We start from the raw sequence: 22,415 nt of genomic DNA, 5'->3' as shown, positions 1-22,415 counted from the left end.
CAATCTCATTTTTGAGATGTTTGTATTCCTTTTTGCCTGCTTCATTTACTGCATTTTTATATTTTCTCCTTTCATCAATTAAATTCAATATTTCTTCTGTTACCCATGGATTTCTACTAGCCCTCGTCTTTTTACGTACTTGATCCTCTGCTGTCTTCACTACTTCATCCCTCAGAGCTACCCATTCTTCTTGTACTGTATTTCTTTCCCCCATTCCTGTCAATTGTTCCCTTATGCTCTCCCTGAAACTCTGTACAACCTCTGGTTTAGTCAGTTTATCCAGGTCCCATCTCCTTAAATTCCCATCTTTTTGAGGTTTTTTCAGTTTTAATCTACAGTTCATAACCAATAGATTGTGGTCAGAGTCAACATCTGCCCCTGGAAATGTCTTACAATTTAAAACCTGGTTCCTAAAACTCTGTCTTACCATTATATAATCTATTTGATACCTTCTAGTATCTCCAGGATTCTTCCGTGTATACAACCTTCTTTCATGATTCTTGAACCAAGTGTTAGCTATGATTAAGTTATGCTCTGTGCAAAATTCTACCAGACGGCTTCCTCTTTCATTTCTTAGCCCCAATCCATATTCACCTACTATGTTTCCTTCTCTCCCTTTTCCTACTGTTGAATTCCAGTCACCCATGACTATTAAATTTTCATCTCCCTTCACTACCTGAATAATTTCTTTTATCTCATCATACATTTCATCAATTTCTTCATCGACTGAAGAGCTAGTTGGCATATAAACTTGTACTACTGTAGTAGGCATGGGCTTCGTGTCTATCTTGGCCACAATAATGCATTTACTATGCTGTTTGTAGTAGCTCACCAGCACTCCTATTTTTTTATTCATTATTAAACCTACTCCTGCATTACCCCTATTTGACTTTGTGTTTATAACCCTGTAGTCACCTGACCAGAAGTCTTGTTCCTCCTGCCACCGAACTTCGCTAATTCCCACTATATCTAACTTTAACCTAAGCATTTCCCTTTTTAAATTTTCTAACCTACCTGCCCGATTAAGGGATCTGACATTCCACGCTCCGATCTGTAGAACGCCAGTTTTCTTTCTCCTGATAATGACGTCCTCTTGAGTAGTCCTTGCTCAGAGATCCGAACGGGGGACTATTTTACCTCCGGAATATTTTACCCAAGAGGATGCCATCCTCATTCAACCATACAGTAAAGCTGCATGCCGTCGGGAAAAATTATGGCTGTAGTTTCCCCTTGCATTCAGCCGTTTGCAGTACCATCACAGCAAGGTTGTTTTAGTTAGTTTTACAAGGCCAGATCAGTCAATCATCCAGACTGTTGCCCCTGCAACTACTGAAAAGGCTGCTGCCCCTCTTCAGGAACCACATTTGTCTGGCCTCTCAACAGATACCCCTCCGTTGTGGTTGCACCTATGGTACGGCCATCTCTATTGCTGAGGCACGCAAGCGTCCCCACCAATGGCATGTTTCATGGGGGGCTACTGTTCATAAGTGGTTGAAAATAATTATCACTGCTGTCAAGTATTTGGAAGCTGTTGTGAATAGAAGTATTGGGGGTTACCATAGGTACTTCAAGTACTACCTTCCCCTATGGATACTGTCTCCTCTAATGTCAGTTGGAGGCAAGCACAAAAGACTAGAGAGTACTGACTGCTGAATCATCAGCAGTTCAAACCTACATTGAATAATGGTACCCCTTAGGGAAACGACAGGAAGAGAGAGACAGGAAGGACCACCTTGTGTACCCAGTACATATGCCTAGAGGCATCATTCAATGTGTTCAAGAGGCTTTTGTAGCAGCCAGTGAGAACATAGGCTCTGAGGTCATACTTGGGTCATTGCAGCAACTGGCAGAGGGGGTTAAGAAGACTAGCCTTCCTCACACTATTTCAATGAAACAGACAGTCTGCAGCATTGTCCCCAGAACTGATCATGGCCATATGGTTCTGAGCCAAGTGGAAGGCTTGGACTAGAGATTTTGAAAGTTGTGTGGCAAACTAGAGTGTGACTTCCTAGCCTTTTGAAAGAGAACTGTTGGTGCTCCCATATCAACATAAAAATGGGTTCATCCCATCTTAATAATTTTAAATTTTATGCACGTCTTGAAACCCTTACTTTTACATCTTTGAATTAGGAAGTTTCTCTGTATACTATTGTTTTCACATCACTATTTCAAGAATGTGTTCCTTAACTCCTTCTTGTATAATGTTTTGCAGTGTCTTAGGCTGGTATTACAATATCTAATTTCTTTGTCCAATATCTTTGTCAAAGAAATTTGATAGTGTAATAGGGAACTTTGTTAAATGTCATCAAATATTTGATCAAACCTAGGGCCTCTCTGTAGATTTGATCAAAGACGTCACATGTCTTCTGTTCACTGCAAAGTGACATGTTACCACGTGGAGCGCTAGCATTGCTGCAGCGTTCTGTCATCTGTAGTGTTTTTATAAACATTGCCGGTAAATGCAATTGGTGTGTACTGACAACTACAAAATTAATAGAGATGTATGAAGCTGACGAGGTGCTTTACAACCTGAGGCACCCCAAATACAAAAATAGATTAAGAAGATTGGAGACCTGACCTAACCTAACCTAACCTAACCTAACTCTCTCCTGTAACAAGGAATCGGAGTGTTATAGTGAGCCTCTCTTCTTCAGATGTAGCAGTTCTTAAGTGAGTATTGTGCTTTGTGTTATGAGGATACACTTCACTGAGCACATACAGAAATTTATGCTCTACCATTCTTAAGTAATTGATGTATGACTTGACATCCTCCACTATAAGCTCACAAAACAAGTTTTGTTGAATGCTTTTATCATGTCATCGTAAAACCCATGGCTTCACCCAGGTATATTTCCTTTTTTTCCCCCACTTCTCTTCCACATATGCACACAGTGCAATTGTGGTACATGCAACTGCTGCAGTTAGTAAGTTGTTCTTGTCAGCCATCTTGACCTCTGACGAAAAATATGATGACAGTGTAATACCTCTTATAAGCACACGTCAATGATCTTTGTCAAATATGTTTGACGAATATTTGATCACATCTTTGATCAAATCTTTGACAAAGAAATTTGATAGTCTAATACCAGCCTAGGCGCTTCATTCTGGAACCGCGTGACCGCTACGGTCGCAGGTTCGAATTCTGCCTCGGGCATGAATGTGTGTGATGTCCTTAGGTTAGTTAGGTTTAAGTAGTTCTAAGTTCTAGGGAACTGATGACCTCAGCTGTTAAGTCCCATAGTGCTCAGAGCCATTTGAACCATTTTGTAATACCTACCTTAACTCATGTACGGTCTTCAGTGTTGTGCAACACAGAGCCAGCTCTCATTTTATCCAAAGGCAAATCACTCATGGTCTATTTACTGTTGCCAGATTATAAAGTTTATTTATATTTATTATTGAAGTCACAGTCTGCCAGCACTAAAAATCCTGCACAAAAGCAGTTTGATAAGAACATACTCTAATCTCACGTCTTCATATGGAACTCACATAAAAAATTAAAAGCCTTTTTTCAAGTTCTGTTGAGAACAATTTTAAGTTTGCTCTTAAGCTATATTTACTCTTCTCTATAATAATAAGACATGACACCTCTGCCTGATACCTCATCAATTCTTTTACGGAAACGAGATCGGTAATCAGGATATAGAAAACGTAATTCCCATGTATGTTACATTTGACACCGTGTACGTACAGAATGAAGTATAACATACCACCCCCCCCCCCCCCCCCCTCTGCGCCTTCGCTGCTGTATGGGGTACTACAGAAGATGTCCAAGGATAAAGCAGTGTGGGCATTGATGTCTACATCTACATCTACAGACATACTCCACAATCCAACATACGGTGCGTGGCAGGGGGAACCTCATACCACAACTAGATCTTCTCTCCCTGTTCCACTCCCACACAGAACGAGGGAAAAATGACTGCCTATATGCCTCTGTACGAGCCCTAATCTATCTTGTCTTATCTTTGTGGTCTACCCATGAAATGTAACTTGGCGGCAGTAAAATTGTACTGCAGTCAGCCTCAAATCCTGGTTCTCTAAATTTCCTCAGTAGCGATTCACGAAAAGAACGCCTCCTTTCCTCCAGAGACTCCCACCCGAGTTCCTGAAGCATTTCCGTAACACTCATGTGATGATCAAACCTACCAGTAACAAATCTAGCAGCCCGCCTCTGAATTGCTTCTATGCCCTCCCTCAATCCGACCTGATAGGGATCCCGAACACTCGAGCAGTACTCAAGAATAGGTCGTATTAGTGTTTTATAAGTGGTCTCCTTTACAGATGAACCACACCTTCCGAAAATTCTATCAATGAACCGAAGCCGACTATCCGCCTTCCCCACAACTGCCATTACATGCTTGTCCCACTTCATATCGCTCTGCAATGTTATGCCCAAATATTTAATCGATGTGACTCTGTCAAGCGCTACACTACTAATGGAGTATTCAAACATTACAGGATTCTTTTTCCTATTCACCTGTATTAATTTACATTTATCTATATTTAGAGTTAGCTGCCATTCTTTACACCAATCACAAATCCTGTCTAAGTCGTCTTGTATGCTCCTACAGTCACTCAACGACGACACCTTCCCGTACTCCACAGCATCATCAGGAAACAGCTGCACATTACTATCCACCCTATCCAAAAGATCATTTATGTAGACAGAAAACAACAGCGTACCTACCACACTTCCATGGGGCACTCCAGATGATACCCTCACCTCCGGTGAACACTCACCAGCGAGGACAACGTACTGGGTTCTATTACTTAAGAAGTTTTTGAGCCACTCACATACTTGGGAACCAATCCCATATGCTTGGACCTTAATCAGGAGTCTGCAGTGGCCCTCCGAGTCAAAGGCTTTCTGGAAGTCAAGGAATATGGCATCCGTCTGATACCCTTCATCCATGGTTCACAAGATATTATGTGAAAAAAGGGCGAGTTGCGTTTCACAGGAGCGATGCTTTCTAAAGCCGTGCTGATGCATGGACAGCAACTTCTCTGTCTCAAGGAAATTCATTATATTCGAACTGAGAATATGTTTGAGAATCCTACAACAAACTGATGTTAAAGATATTGGTCTGTAATTTTGAGGATCCGTCCTTCTACCCTTCTTATATACAGGCGTCACCTGCGCTTTTTTCCAGTTGCTCGGGACTTTACTTTGGGCAAGAGATTCGCGATAAATGCAAGCTAAGTGAGGAGCCAATGCAGTAGAGTACTCTCTGTAAAACCGAATTGTAATCCCATCAGGACCTGGAGATTTATTTATTTTCAACCCATTCAGCTGCTTCACAACCCCAGGGATGTCTATCACTATGTCCTCCATACGGGAATCTGTACGAGACTCAAACGGCGGTATGTTTGTATGATCCTCCTGCGTGAAAGATTTCTCAAATGCTAAATTGAAGATTTCAGCTTTCGTTCTGCTGTCTTCCGTTGCCAGGCCAGACTGATCAGTGAGTGACTGGATGGAAGCCTTCGATCCTCTTACCGATTTTACGTAAGACCAGAAATTCCTCGGGTTTTCAGCAAGATCTTTTGCTAAGGTATGATGATGGTAGTGGTTGAATGCTTCACGCATTGCTCTTTTTACAGCAGCACAAATCTCTACTAACTTTTGCCTGTCCTCATTCTTCCGATCTTTGTTGTACTGTGAGTGCAACTGCCTTTGCTTCCTGAGCATTCTCTGAATTGCGCTGTTAAACCACATTGGGTCTTTTCCGTCCGTAACCCGCCTTTTCGTCACATACTTGTCCAATGCGTGATTTACAATGTGTTTAAAATTTGTCCATAATTCTTCCACGTCCATCATACCGGAAGTAAATGAAGTCGATTCATTTACTAAGTCGGATGCTAACAACAATGTCGGTGGAAATCATGTACGTAGGCAGGCACACCACCAGTACTTCCAACTCGAACGAGGTGGGCTGTGCAGGCGGAGAGACGAGTGGCAGGTCCACTTCGTAGTCAGTCAACCACCTTGGCCGGATGAGATGGCGGCCGGCCCGGGAGTAAGTGGGCAGGGTGGTCAACGACGTGGTGGAGGCGTGTGTGGCCCTTAAGTGGATCGAGCTGTCTGTAGAAATGAAAGCACATAGAGATGCTCGGTCACACTCACATGGGAGTCTGAGGTTGTGTGCAATGCTGACGTGAATGGGACCGTCCGATGGCAGGACCTCGGTATCTGTCAAAAGAATGAGCACATGCTCTTGCAACGTCACTATAGAAACGTCATTCACTTGTTGCAGCGGCATGCTGCAGGACAAACTGATAGTAGGTGTGTATGTCACCAATTTTGGAGGTGAGGGCGCGAAACCTGCACAGGGTGAAACAGGGCGAGGTTGGAAAACCAGCGAACGGTGGCGAACAGTCATCGGCAGAAGAGGTGTGTGGTGAGGTTGATGGGAGCATGTCTTCATTCTCGATCAAGGATTGATTGTCTGCAGAGTCCGACTGCGGTGATGTGAGACCATCCAGGTCGACAAAAGCCAGTTTCAGGCGATGCAAAGAAGCTGTCTGTGTGCGGTCTTTAATCATGATATCAAAAGTCATGTCCCCCTGCCACATGACCTTGTAGGGGCCAAGATAGGGAGGTTGAAGAGGCTGCCTAATCACATCATCATGAAGCATGACGTGGGAGCAGTCGGAGAGTGCGGAGGGAACGTAAGTCTCAGGCAGTGAGTGACTGATGGGTGGGTGCAAATGGGTTTGTTGAAAATGCGTGTGTATCCGGCTAATGAAATCTGGAGAGGGGGGAAGATCCTCACTAACCTTGGGAAGAATAAGTTCCCCCATTAGGACCAGATTCTCGCTGAAAACAAATTTGGATATAGTCCCCAGTAGGTCAGGTTTATAGGTCGAGTGTAGACCACGTAGCACCCACGGGAGAGCTTCCAACCAGAGACAATCATGGCATCGAAGGGTCTTCTTGAGGGTGCAGTGCCATCTCTCCACCAACCCATTGCTTTGTGGGTGATAGGCGGTAGTGTGTTTTTTTTTAATACCGCAGATATTGCAGAGGATGCTGGAAATGGAGGATTCGAACTGTCGACACTGATTGGGGGTGATAGCGGTCGGGCACCCGAAACGAGCGATCCACGAGCCAATTAAAGCCTTGGCTACCATCTCGGCAGTAATGTTAGGGAGAGGGACAGCCTCGTCCCAGTGAGACAAACGGTCGATAGTTGATAAGCTATATCTATGGCCCTCCGAAGGAGGAAGAGGCCCGATCAGATCAATATGCATATGACGGAATCGTCCTGCAGGAATGTCGAACGTGCTCAGAGGTGGGGAGGTGTGGCAGCTGATCTTGTTGTGCTGGCAAGCGATCTAGCTGCATGGTCAGGCTTGACAGTCCCGTTTGATATTCTTCCAAACAAAACGTTCTGAATGAGACGTGTGGTGGCTCGAACGCCCAGGGTGTCGAAAACCTGTTGGCACAGCCCAGGTGAGAGAAAAGGGCGTATGGTGCCACTCGAAGAATCACACCACACCTCGTTGGAAAGGCCAGGAAATTTAGCCTTTGTGAAAACAAGTGGTGTTTGTGGGTCTCGTAGGAGAGCCTGAGAATCTTCGTCAGAAGCTTGGAGGGAGACCAGATCGGAAAGATCAACAATGCAGGAAACAGCACTGATCCGCGAGAAGGAATCTGCAGCAATGTTATCTGCACCCTTGATGTAAAGGACGTCCGTTGTGAATTGAGAAACAAGGCAAAGTGTCGGTAACATCGAGGGGGTGGGTCCTCAAGTGGGTTGCAGAATGCTTCTGCCAGTGGTTTGTGATTGGTGAGGACGAAAAACGAACGCCCCTTGATGTCGTGGCAGAAATGTTTGATTGCCTTGTAAACAACAAGGAGCACTCTTATGAATGCAGAATATTTTCTCTGAGCCGTAGATAGTTTCTTGGAGAAGAAATGAAGGGGAGAAACTGTGTCACCCTTGCGTTGTTACAACACTGCCCCCACCACAATGTCGCTGGCGTCCGTAGTGATGAATAACTCGGCCGAGGGGTCAGGGCGGGCGAGTGTCACAGCGTTAGCTACAGAAGTCTTCAGAGCCTTGAAGACCTCTAGCATCGGAGCAGTCCAAGAGACGGGTTTGATACTGGAAGTTTGTTTGCCTGATAGCACGTCTGTCAGGGGTGCCTGAACAGTGGCGGCGGAAGGCTGATGGCGATGATAGTAATTGATGGTGCCGAGGAAATGGGCGTAGCTCTTTCTAAGTAGCCAGGGGCGGCAGAGACGTGATAGCCTGCACATGAGATTTGGGAGGCTGTATTCCATCAGTGGAGACGGTGTAACATAGGAAGGAGACTGACACCTGGCACAACTGAAACTTGTATTTGTTGACCTCGACACCATTGGAGTTCAAGGTGTGGAGGACTGTAGACAGATGATTTTCATGTTCTTCCACTGATCTGCTGAAAATGAGAATGTCGCCCAGATAAGCAAAGCAAAACTCGAACTGTCGCAAGGTAGAGTCAATGAAACGTTGCCACGTTTGAGCCGCGTTTTTTAGGCCTAACAGAATGAAGTGGTATTGAAGTAAACCAAGCGGCGTGATAATAGCTGTCTTAGGAATGTCTTCCGGCGCCACAGGAATCTGGTGGTAGGCGCGTATAAAGTCAATAACACTGAAAATTGTGGCGCCCGATAAAGTATGAGTGAAGTCATTGATGTTCAGCATTGGGTAATTGTCCATGATGGTACAAGCGTTTACGCTTCTGTAATCGCCGCACATTTGAAACGATACATTGTGTTTGGGGACAAGGTGGATTGGTGAAGACCAATTGGTGTCTGAAGGTTGCAGAACACCTGCCGCCAAAAGTTCATAAATCTGCCGCTGCGCTCAATCTGGGCTGCGCTCAAATTGATGGGGTTGAGGTGTCGGACCTTACGCCTAATAGTAGGGTTGGCTGTGGTAACTATCTTGTGTGTCATTTCATCAGTGACGGAAGAAACTGAGAACTGCATATAAGATTGGTTAACGTCCTGGCGCCAAGTATTTGGACGAGTAGGTCACGACGAGGCATAGCCATTAGCGCGAGTGGGGAAAGGTAGCATGTAAGTCACATGCCTCTTGGGGGCGGGCATGTGCTTGTGTGGAGGGGGTGGGTCGCACGCACAGCGCTGAGTGATGGGGAACGGGCGGCGACAGTCTGCTGTCAACCTTGCACTGGACAACCAGTGAGAGCGAGAGCAGCGCTGGCATCGCATTGCGTTGAAGCTCATAGAAGTTACTTCATCTGTGAAGAAGCGGGTGGAGCCATCGAAGTAGGTATGATAGACACGTCAGCACCAGTGTCGACCAGAAAAACTAGACCTGATGCAATGTCAGTCACATAGAGATGACCACTCGGCCGGGCGGACAAGTGAACGGAGTGTAATGTAAGATGAAGCCTGTTAGGTTCCCCTCAGGACTCGGTGTCTCTTAGTTCCTGTGGTCGGCATTTGGGTGTTGGCATGGCAGCCTGCACTTCTTGGTGTAATTGCCGAACACTTTGTGGTACCAGCAGAAAGGGTGAGCAGGGTGAGGAGGAGGTGGAGACTGCGACAGTGGGGGTGGCTTGTCCTCGTTGATTTGTTATGGTAAATAGAGTGGTATATAAGTTGCGTGGGCGACCCTGGAGTGCTCGGACAGTGTAGAGAGTGAGCCGTTGCTGCCAAGAGAAGCGGACAAGGTGATGGTGGAGGGAGCCCTGCCTCTGCTGGCCAAAGGTTGGTACGCGGGGGCGGCTGTGCGAACGAACGGTGTGGAATGAACCTGCTGATGTTGCCGCAGCAATGGATACAGCTGGTCAGCGATGCGTAGGTGGGAGCTGACGGACTCGAACGAGTGTGGTAACAGATGGATCTGTAGATCGGTAGGTAGTTTGGCAGACCACACAGTTGGTAGCGTGGTGTCAGGCACGGTATGCTCGTTCACAAGCAATCGAAGGCGGCGCCAGAGTTGTGAGGGGGTGCGTTCCCCCAGGTGCTCCTTGTAGAGAATCTTGATTATTAACTCTTATGGTGAGCAGGCAAGTCGTTCAGTTATAGTCTTCTGTGCAAACTCAAATTTTGGTGCAGGCGGCAGCGAAAGGAGCAGGTCACAAATCAAATCTGAGTGGTCGAGGAGGTGTGTGACGAGGCAGAGAAACTTTGAGTTGTCGTCAGACACATGATGTAACTCGAACAGACGCTCAACAAGCGCGAACCACAATTCCGGGTTGTCCTCGTATAAGGGCAGTAGCTTCGACAGGTGGCCAGGATGGGGTGTCGACAGCAGCTTTGGTTTCACCTGGGGTAGCAGCTGAACTGAGGTTAAGTCAGAGCCCGGCGTGATAGACCCGGATTTAAACCAGGCAAGCGAATCCATAGTAGTGGCAGCTGGCATAGTTGACTGTGTCTCACGAAAACACGCCGCAGCAGGCACGGATGGTACCGCGGAAATGGGCAGATGAACGGCACATGAGGGGAGTCCGGAAACTGGACCGTGAATGATGAGTGTTGGATGGAAATGACCCACTTCCGGAACAGGGCGAGAGACCAGCGCAGCAAACACAGGCAGTGCTGTGGGAGCGGCAGCCGGTTGAGCGACCAGAAATGGTGACCCCCGCAAGTGGGGGGGGTTTGAAAAAGCCACCCACATGGAAACTATCTGATGCACATGCCTGTAGTGCATGTGCCGGGCTACTGAGGCAGGTAAGGGGTCCATGCTACGAGAAACACTGAATTGTGCATGTAAATTGAACACAACTGGAACACCACATGCACGAAATGGATCTGGTGTGGTTTGTAGTAATGGCAGCATTGCACACGTCCCAACAGTAACTGATGTAGCATGTCGGTGGGTGGCTAAACACGTGTTCGAATGGAGATCACTCTGTTGTTGAAACACTTGATTTGAAGAGGGACAATTCGAAATATTGTTCAGTTCACATTTCACTGTCGGATGGGCATAACTTGGTGACATGAAGCCTGAGTCCATTGTTCACTCTAATGGCATAGTTGTTGACCATTGCAAACTAATGAGGTTAGCATATGGCATCAGTTGAGAACGCGAATGACTGTGCGTAAATGATGAATGAGCCATTGGTGAAGAAACGACGAAACTTGGTGAGTGGAGTTGTGCGTCTACATCTTTGAACAAGGCATTGTTTGGTGTGGTTATTGCGTAGTACATATAACCTGTTGCATAAACACCGCTGTGGAAGATGCAAAACATGAACAAACTGTGGGGCACCACTTTGGGAATGGGATTGGTAATCGGGATATAGAAAACTTAATTCCCATATATGTTGTAGCTCGTATATATTTACTCATGATACTGTGTCCATTCAGAATGAAGTACACTCCTGGAAATGGAAAAAAGAACACATTGACACCGCTGTGTCAGACCCACCATACTTCCTCCGGACACTGCGAGAGGGCTGTACAAGCAATGATCACACGCACGGCACAGCGGACACACCAGGAACCGCGGTGTTGGCCGTCGAATGGCGCTAGCTGCGCAGCATTTGTGCACCACCGCCGTCAGTGTCAGCCAGTTTGCCGTGGCATACGGAGCTCCATCGCAGTCTTTAACACTGGTAGCATGCCGTGACAGTGTGGACGTGAACTGTATGTGGAGTTGACGGACTTTGAGCGAGGGCGTATAGTGGGCATGCGGGAGGCCGGGTGGACGTACCGCCGAATTGCTCAACACGTGGGGCGTGAGGTCTCCACAGTACATCGATGTTGTCGCCAGTGGTCGGCGGAAGGTGCACGTGCCCGTCGACCTGGGACCGGACCGCAGCGACGCACGGATGCACGCCAAGACCGTAGGATCCTACGCAGTGCCGTAGGGGACCGCACCGCCACTTCCCAGCAAATTAGGGACACTGTTGCTCCTGGGGTATCGGCGAGGACCATTCGCAACCGTCTCCATGAAGTTGGGCTACGGTCCCGCACACCGTTAGGCCGTCTTCCGCTCACGCCCCAACATCGTGCAGCCCGCCTCCAGTGGTGTCGCGACAGGCGTGAATGGAGGGACGAATGGAGACATGTCGTCTTCAGTGATGAGAGTCGCTTCTGCCTTGGTGCCAGTGATGGTCGTATGCGTGTTTGGCGCCGTGCAGGTGAGCGCCACAATGAGGACTGCATACGACCGAGGCACACAGGGCCAACACCCGGCATCATGGTGTGGGGAGCAATCTCCTACACTGGCCGTACACCACTGGTGATCGTCGAGGGGACACTGAATAGTGCACGGTACATCCAAACCGTCATCGAACCCATCGTTCTACCATTCCTAGACCGGCAAGGGAACTTGCTGTTCCAACAGGACAATGCACGTCCGCATGTATCCCGTGCCACCCAATGTGCTCTAGAAGGTGTAAGTCAACTACCCTGGCCAGCAAGATCTCCAGATCTGTCCCCCATTGAGCATGTTTGGGACTGGATGAAGCGTCGTCTCACGCGGTCTGCACATCCAGCACGAACGCTGGTCCAACTGAGGCGCCAGGTGGAAATGGCATGGCAAGCCGTTCCACAGGACTACATCCAGCATCTCTACGATCGTCTCCATGGGAGAATAGCAGCCTGCATTGCTGCGAAAGGTGGATATACACTGTACTAGTGCCGACATTGTGCATGCTCTGTTGCCTGTGTCTATGTGCCTGTGGTTCTGTCAGTGTGATCATGTGATGTATCTGACCCCAGGAATGTGTCAATAAAGTTTCCCCTTCCTGGGACAATGAATTCACGGTGTTCTTATTTCAATTGCCAGGAGTGTATAACAAAGAACTGACTAAAGTAAAGTTAAGATTGAGGCTCAACAAAGCACTTAGAATTCACGGGTATTAAGTTTTGTAGTCGATACGAACTATCAACGCCACACTCTAATATATAACAAGTCTCAGTGAGCTCGTAAAATGATGGAAGTCGAATTTGTCATAGTGACATCACTAATACTTCGTAATTTGATTGAACCCAGGCAGAGATGGTGCATCAAAGGTTGCTCACAGACATGAAGAAGACAACTTGTGTGATCATCTATATATATTGCAGGTCAAGAAAAGTCAACTGTTTTGTCAAATCATCATCTATAAATATCCCATTATATTGATATAAATAAAATAAATTAGAGAAAAATATGCATGCCTCTGGATTATGCTCAAAATTATGTACTTCTTTTTATTGGAAAAGTGATTGAGCAGGAACAATGATAATGACAGCACTTGTAAGAGGACAGTACTTCTTATGCCACACACCTTCCCTTTTATGATATTTGAAGGATTCTCTTTTGAAACATTCTTGAAACTGAAACATTGTTGGAACTTTTGTACATGTCTGTGTATAGATGACAGAAATATGTCAAGGCAACACAAGAGCAGACTGCATGGTCTATGTAGTCCAACAGAAATATATACCCTAGCATTCTTTAACATTCTAAGGCTGAAAAAAATTCTCAATCAGCTTCCATTTGTTTTTCATGATTTTGAGCATCATTAAAGGGCATGTCAAATGTTTCTCTGATCTGTTTTAGCTTAGAAAAATGATTTCACAAAACAATTGAATGTTTCTTTAATCTTTTATTTATTTTCAAGTTTTGTTCAGAAAGCTGCTAGCAGCACTGTTGCCAGCTTTCAGATGTGAAACACTTATGACTACAGTAGTAACAATAGTCATCTTCAGAACGCCAACAGTATGTACAATTATTAGAGGCAATTACAAGATGTTTTCCTAATGTCTTCTATTCTCAAAAGTCCCAAATTTGGTACTCAGTTCAAAAGGAACCAGTTTGACTATTGAATATCATATCGGTGCTACTATTTGTGTACAAAATGTTTAGGTCTTGAAGGAATGAACTGTTCGACACCTCATTTACATAGATAGCAGTAGCTATTCATGAAATTTTTCAATTTTCCCTCAAATCACTAATGAAGTCTTTCTTAATCATCCTGATTTCTTTCTACCATTTAAACCCTTTTCTGGAAAACTGGACATCATGCTGGTCAATTTGATACCTCATTTATCCACTTCCCACTCTTCATTTGGCTATGAAAACTGGAACAAAAACACATTGTGTAATTTGTGAGGAGTCATGTTTTTGCTACATTGAGACAATGAACTAAAAAAATGCAGTCAACTACCCAGCTGAATACCCAGTACCATACAACTAATTATTTTCAATAGTAAAACTCCATGAAACATTAAAATTAGAATTATGTGTTGAAAATTTATTTCTAATACCTCATCAAGCATTGTTTTTGTTGTTACATGTAAGCTGATGAGCAACATTCAGAAACTGAACTTCAGACAGTGGTATTAGTGGAATCATTTGGGGCTGAAGAATCTCCAGAAACAGAGGAACACGGACCTAGACCCTCAAAAACAGCATCCCACAAAGCTCCAAGACCTTCAACAGCTGCAAGAACTAGTGAACAAGGTGTCATTATTAGAAAGGGGAGTTTCGAGAGACTTGAGAGGAAGGTAATATATATTTATTTACAGTCTCCTATTATCTGTTACACCTGTGTGCCAAATGGAAATAATAACATTATGAATGGTATTCATGCAGACAAGAAGTACGTTTTTGTTGGCTGCCAAAATGGAACAATTTGGGTGACCAACTATATAAAAAAGTGACAAGTGACAAATGGTGATTTCTTGATGCCTGAGAGGTCTTTGCTGAAAGATTAGTGAAAGATGGGAACATAAATATATACAAAACTTTAATACTTAGTACAGGAATATATCCAAAAGAAATAAAAGGAGTGGTAAATTACTGTTTACATTCATATTGGTGTGGCTGCAGCAATAATTGTCACTTACTTATTGAACTTCTTATTTTAAATATTTTCTGCCAAACATGTGATATCTTACATGTTTCCCATTATAATGCTGTTGTTTCTCTTACCCTTATAATTTCGTTTTTGTACCTAATTATTCATTTCCTAATGAGATCTATTTTTATTTAACATGATGTACCTTGGGAACTACAGAACCCCACTGCCCGTATGCATTCTAGTATCCTTCTCTTAGGCAGGTGACAGTTTTAAAAGGTCAAGCTGTGTCGTAGATACTGTTAACTTCTGACAGTGTCTTGTATCTGCTAAGAAGACATACTACGTTATCCTAGAGACCTGTTTTCAATTTCACTTTCTGCTTTGCATGATTAATGCGGGTCAAAAAAAGAAAAAGGAGTGAGGGGGAGAGATTTGCCATAAACGAATTGTCCAAATGGAGTGGAAATTGGTAGATGCGAATGTTTATGTACATACAAACAAAAGATTCAGAAAAATTGGATGATATATTCAAGAGAACAAGCTTTACAAATTAAGCAAGTCAGTAACACATTAGTCCACTTGTAATCTTACACATCACAGTAGATTTTCAGTCTCTTCATAATAATTGATTTCTTTTAATAAGCTTTGAGAGGAGTAAGATTTACCAATAAACTTTTTTATTTATCTTCATTTTCTCATTGTTGGCTGCAGTTCGTCACATCTAGGGGTAGAGTCTTCAGACTGTAATTTTTGACTTTGTGGGTTCCAGATGACTTGGTAACTGTTGAATAAATCTGCTGTGTAATTTCTGTTTCTATAACTTTTTTATTTTATCCCATTTTTCTATGTCACACTGTCTTTATAATCTCCACTTTAAAACAGAAATTTACATTGGTATTGCCGAACATAAAAACACGTCCAATTCCATCAGAGGCATGCTCACTACTACCCTCACTCATTCTGTGCTCCTAACAATATTCCAAAGCGTTTACAAAACAAAAGAGTTCACAAACTTTCTTGACAAAAGAAGAATCTTCATCAAGTCATATCATTATTTTGTAAATGAATCCAGAAATAAATTTAATAATCAGCATCATATTGCATAATTAATAATAGGAACTTTAAGTGTGCCAGATATTTCATAATTTTAAATATTTCTAAACAAAGAGTAATTTTAGCTGACATATAGAGTCAGTACATATCGATTGTAACAAGATAATTTATTTTTGTACATTTAAGCCTGAAATATAATGCATATGAAATTTTTTTCGTGAAACAGCTGAGATAATTTTAACCTATACAAGGTTCAAAAATATTTTTGGTATCTGTTATTTGTATTAAAGAAAGGTAATGTTAGAGGATGGTGTCCCTTTACAATATCCCCTTCACAAAATTTGGAAACAGTGTGTTCACAATATTTTGTGACAGACTATAAGATTTGACAATCGGTATACAAAATGATGCCAAAGGATGGAATACAGACATATAGAAGTATCTGATACATAATATGTTACAGAAAGCGTACGGAAAATATCTACTATACAAGTCATAATCTATACATATATCCAGATATGGTACTTAGATTTTCAGATCTGTGGAACATACTGTCACAAGACAAATAATACAAAGTCAAAACTATAGCTTTACACCATTAAACTATAGAAGTAAATATAGAGGCAAGGTAAATTACTAGAATTGTAAATTTACGTTCATAAAATCAAACCTTCAAAATCTTCAGTAGAGAACAGAAAATTTTCAAAGCCTAAGTGTACAATGAGCGAGCCGAATTGAAAAACTCATGACGGGTACAGACCAGAAGAATATACTCATCATGAGTAGGAATATAATACAAAACCAATCAGCTACATAAACCAGAGCATTTAAGGATATGTTGATTCATGAGAGGACAAAATGAAAAAAAAAAAAAAAAAAATATTAGGACCTAAGTTAAATATGTGGTGACGGACCCATAAATCCAAACCAAAAAATATATTTCGACAGAACAAAATGAATAAAGCTTATAATCTTATCAATAAATTCAATTATATGCAAAGAGTAATTATAAGAAGCATTTAGCCTTAATCAATAGTTGTATGCACTCCTTGAGTACACACACACACACACACACACACACACACACACACACACATGACCAGGGGTACCCAAAACAGAGTTAAGTATGAGTCTGCCCACAAGTTCCAATCAAATACAATATTGTAATACTCAGGATAAATACAGGTAAACAGAGTATAGTTAGCTTTGAATGATGACATAATTGGGTAGCATGAGGACCAAAATCGGTGTATGAAAGCAGACATGTATACATCTTGTTATACTATCTATACTAGTAAATGTCTTCCACATTACTTGCTAACTGTCCATACAAACTAACTTACATATGTAGGAGCCTAGACGATTCATTTACAATTGATAAAAAAGTACATACTGATTTAAAGTTACATGATGTATTGGAAAGTCAATCCCCCTACTTTAAAAAACATACATTTATGTGAAATAACACTGTCCTTAGCAGTCTTTGCTAACAATTTAAAAATCTCAGTCACAACACTGATGTAGTTAACAGATGATTGAGTACATTACCCAGCACCTATGATCTCTTGTAAGTCGACTAGTCCATAGGGTACAGCCATACAGCAGTGTGGGGAGTGGATCTGCCCACATCTTTCAGTTTCCTGCTTAGAGTTCCCATCACACACTCCAACGAATAAGTAACTTCCTGTCTAGCACTCATATCAAATCCTGAAACATTGTTTTATGCACTAAACATGCTGTTCAATACCTTCTTCCCATCACACAAGATATGCTCTCCCTATTCATTTTCCAAAATCAATTGTATGGGTTTACATCAGCTGAAATTAAAGCATTCACGTATGAGACATTAACAAACAGAATTAAATGCAATAATAAAAAAATGATCTAACAAGGTGAAACACACAGCTATACTAAGATACTATTCCTAATTTTTACAATGCAAATTATGAACATTGTCCCATTTCAGAATTGCAAAAGGATGTACTCATTTAGTCTCAATGCATATATGTATGAAATTCTAAAGCACAAATCTATTACAGAACATAATTATATAGTGTATCATAGATTTTAACTCAGTCAATAGATAAGACAAAACTCTAAAAATCACATCTTACATACTCCTTTCCTGAGAAAGAAAACAAAATTATATAGTATGAATCTGCAAATAGACTTAAACTCAGTCAATGAATAAGATACAACTGTAGAATTTACTTGATCTTACATACTACGTTCATGACAAACAAAACACAATTATGTAGAACTCTACAAACGTAGTGAATATTTTCTTCTAGACTGGGGTCATTGAGCACGCATGTTCATAGGTCTTGTCCTCTATATTAAACATTAACTATACCTGGCTTTTTACATACTTACTTTACTTACCAGTAGCTCCTCTTGTCTTTACATGTGCGATGGACATTTCCACAAAATTCTTACTATACTGGATCTTGTCTCTAAATTGTTCAGATATACTACAAATTGGGCTACCTGTATCGATCAAACAGCTCCCTTCCCACTGATCAGTCTTAATCTTAATGTAAGGGCATCCAAAATCTGAATCAACATCTCTGTTATTAGACCTTCATGTAAAAGATCACTTTCAATTTCATCAAATGCTACATCCACACCGTTTTTGCAGAGTTTTTCCAACTTTACTGCTATCATAGCATTACTTTGATTACTCAAGTTGTCAGGTAGAGGTTGAACACACTGAATGGATTCCATAGTGCAACCAACATAATTTATTACAGAAGGAACAAAAAATATATTTCTGTCAAAATTATATTTCCTACTTTATTCCGCCAATTTTGACTAACCACAGCTAACGTATTCCAGGATGTGTTCCCATAAATGTCTATACATACATATACACTCCTGGAAATTGAAATAAGAACACCGTGAATTCATTGTCCCAGGAAGGGGAAACTTTATTGACACATTCCTGGGGTCAGATACATCACATGATCACACTGACAGAACCACAGGCACATAGACACAGGCAACAGAGCATGCACAATGTCGGCACTAGTACAGTGTATATCCACCTTTCGCAGCAATGCAGGCTGCTATTCTCCCATGGAGACGATCGTAGAGATGCTGGATGTAGTCCTGTGGAACGGCTTGCCATGCCATTTCCACCTGGCGCCTCAGTTGGACCAGCGTTCGTGCTGGATGTGCAGACCGCGTGAGACGACGCTTCATCCAGTCCCAAACATGCTCAATGGGGGACAGATCCGGAGATCTTGCTGGCCAGGGTAGTTGACTTACACCTTCTAGAGCACGTTGGGTAGCACGGGATATATGCGGACGTGCATTGTCCTGTTGGAACAGCAAGTTCCCTTGCCGGTCTAGGAATGGTAGAACGATGGGTTCGATGACGGTTTGGATGTACCGTGCACTATTCAGTGTCCCCTCGACGATCACCAGTGGTGTACGGCCAGTGTAGGAGATTGCTCCCCACACCATGATGCCGGGTGTTGGCCCTGTGTGCGTCGGTCGTATGCAGTCCTCATTGTGGCGCTCACCTGCACGGCGCCAAACACGCATACGACCATCACTGGCACCAAGGCAGAAGCGACTCTCATCACTGAAGACAACATGTCTCCATTCGTCCCTCCATTCACGCCTGTCGCGACACCACTGGAGGCGGGCTGCACGATGTTGGGGCGTGAGCGGAAGACGGCCTAACGGTGTGCGGGACCGTAGCACAGCTTCATGGAGACGGTTGCGAATGGTCCTCGCTGATACCCTAGGAGCAACAGTGTCCCTAATTTGCTGGGAAGTGGCGGTGCGGTCCCCTACGGCACTGCGTAGGATCCTACGGTCTTGGCGTGCATCCGTGCGCCGCTGCGGTCCGGTCCCAGGTCGACGGGCACGTGCACCTTCCGCCGACCACTGGCGACAACATCGATGTACTGTGGAGACCTCACGCCCCACGTGTTGAGCAATTCGGCGGTACGTCCACCCGGCCTCCCGCATGCCCACTATACGCCCTCGCTCAAAGTCCGTCAACTGCACATACGGTTCACGTCCACGCTGTCGCGGCATGCTACCAGTGTTAAAGACTGCGATGGAGCTCCGTATGCCACGGCAAACTGGCTGACACTGACGGCGGCGGTGCACAAATGCTGCGCAGCTAGCGCCATTCGACGGCCAACACCGCGGTTCCTGGTGTGTCCGCTGTGCCGTGCGTGTGATCATTGCTTGTACAGCCCTCTCGCAGTGTCCGGAGGAAGTATGGTGGGTCTGACACACCGGTGTCAATGTGTTCTTTTTTCCATTTCCAGGAGTGTATTTCAGCACAAAGAAAGATACACGTGTACACTGTACAAGGTACAAAGGCTGACTGGAACATTAAGATAGCGGCTCTTAAGAGCAGTTAGAGTTCAAATATCGTGCTTTACGTGATCGATGTGACCTATTGACACCACACAGTCCCCACTGCAGTGTGGAGTACAGCGTGTGAGGCCTGAGGGGAGGTTGTGTTGGCGTCGGTGTCTGAGTGAGTAGTGCGAGGTGGTAGGTGCACGACTGGAAGCTCCATCTCAGTCAGGGCAGTGTGCAAAGGCACGGTGACGGGCTGGACAGCCAGTGGGGGCGGACGATGCGTCGGCCGGCCCGGTAGTAGAGGTGTGGGGAGGGGTGTGGTGTGCAAACGTGCATGCCCCTAATGTAGATTGAGCCATCCGAGGAGATGAATGCACAAACTCTTGATGGGTTGCACTCTTGGGGGAGGGACAAGCTATGCACTATCTTCACATCTAGTTCCTTGTCGAGTGTCGAGTCTGCAGTGTCTGTTAAGGGGCAAGAGCACACAGACGTCGAAAGCGACAATCGACATATCGTTGAAGCGGTTAGGTGATACACTGCAGCACAAGTTGAAAGTCGGGGAGCAAGTCTCTCCAGTAGATGAAACGTCATCAAAACCTGTGCATGGGGTTGATGACGACATGCTTGGGAAACCCGCAAACTGTGGTGATGAATCATCAGAAGGAGCAGACCCTACCATGGGATGAGCTAACTCATTATTGGGCTTGGCAATGGAAAATTCGTCTGGATGGTCCGACTGGGACAGGAGAGGGGTGTCTGAGTCTACAAAAGCAGGCTCGAGGCTGTGTAGCGAAACGTTTTGTGGGTGATCTTTAACCCTAATGTCGAACATCGTCTCTCCCCTCTGGAGTACTTTGAAGGGGCCTAGGTATGGGGGTTGCAGGGGTTGTCTAATGGAATCATCCCTGAGCATAACATGGGAGCATGTGTTGAGTGCGGTAGGCATGTAAGTGTCCAGTGGAGAATGACTGACAGGTGGGTGTAGCTGTGCATGTCTAACTACTATTCTACTAATAAAGCCTGGCGAGGTGGGGAAATCCTTGGGTGCTTGAGGCAAGATAAGTTCCCCAGGTAAAACTGGATTCTCACCAAAAACGAATTCAGCAATGGTTCACTGTAAGTCAGGTTTAAAGGTCGAACAGAGACCGAGTAACACCCAAGGAAGAGCCTCAGACCAGAGGCAGTCATGACACCTGAGTGCTGTTTTAAGGGTGTGATGTCATCGTTCCACCGACTCGTTGCTTTGCGGGTGGTAGGCTGTTGTATGAAGTTTTTTAATGCCACAAAGGTTACATAGAACCTTTGGCCATGGTTTCTGCTGTGATGTTGGGTAAAGAAACAGTTTCCACCCAACGAGACATGCAGTCAGTTGTGGAGAGTATATATATTATGTACATGACAAAAACATCCTTGCAGAATGTCAAACTTGCCAAGGGGGGGAGAGATGTGGTGTCCAATTTTGTTATGTTGGCAGGAAATGCAGCTGCGTGCCCAGGTTTGACAGTCCTGCTTAACATTTTTCCGACCAAAACACCAGGTGATGAGGCGTGTGGTTTTGCGGATGCCAGGCTGGGTGAGGTTATGCAAGGTGTCGAAGTCTTGTCAGTGCAATGTAGGAGGGAGCAACGGGCACAGAGTGCTGGCAGAAGAGTCGCACCACACTTCATCCGAAGTGCTGGGGAACTTGACTTTGATAAACCCAAGAGATGTCTGAGAATCCGTGAGGAGAGCTTTAGATTCCTCATCAGAGGCCTGGAGAGCGGCAAGGTTGGATAAATCAACAATGTGTGAGACAGTATTGATCCACGAAAAGAAATCAGCGGGAATGTTACCCATGTCTTTGATGTAGCATACGTCTGTAGTAAATTCAGAGACCAAGTTGAGGTCGTGGAAACGCTGATGTCATGATGAAAGTGTTTGACGGCTTCATAGATCGTCAGAAGTTCCTTATCAAAAGCGGAATATTTCTTCTATGCTGTAGACAGTTTTTTAGAGAAGATATGAAGCGGTGAAACCGTGTTGCCTTTGCCTTGCTGTAATACTGCTCCGACCGTGATGTCACTGTAATACTGCTCCGACCACCATGTCGCTGGCGACCGTAGTGATGAACAACTCAGCAGACGGATTGGGGTGGGCGAGTACAATGGCGTGAGCTAACACTGTCTTTAGAGTCCTGAAGGCATGTAGCACAGGTTCAGTCCAACAGATTGGCTCAAGGCCCGAAGTCTGCTTGCTGGACAGCAAGTCCGTCAGAGGGGCCTGCACAGTGGTGGCAG

General features: G+C 44.3%; 1 protein-coding gene across 1 annotated transcript in view; it reads left to right on the top strand.

The window, feature by feature from the left end:
- LOC124589485 overlaps nucleotides 1–22,415 on the top strand; it is a 296,313-nt gene that overhangs the window by 145,750 nt on the left and 128,148 nt on the right. The window contains exon 4 of the mRNA XM_047131557.1: nucleotides 14,256–14,461. Coding sequence (XP_046987513.1) covers nucleotides 14,256–14,461 — 206 coding nt within the window. The remainder of the gene's footprint in view (nucleotides 1–14,255; nucleotides 14,462–22,415) is intronic.

Source organism: Schistocerca americana, chromosome 2, assembly GCF_021461395.2.
Source record: "Schistocerca americana isolate TAMUIC-IGC-003095 chromosome 2, iqSchAmer2.1, whole genome shotgun sequence".
Classification (NCBI taxonomy): Eukaryota; Metazoa; Arthropoda; class Insecta; order Orthoptera; family Acrididae; genus Schistocerca; species Schistocerca americana.
This window is presented reverse-complemented; position numbering and strand designations above follow the sequence as displayed.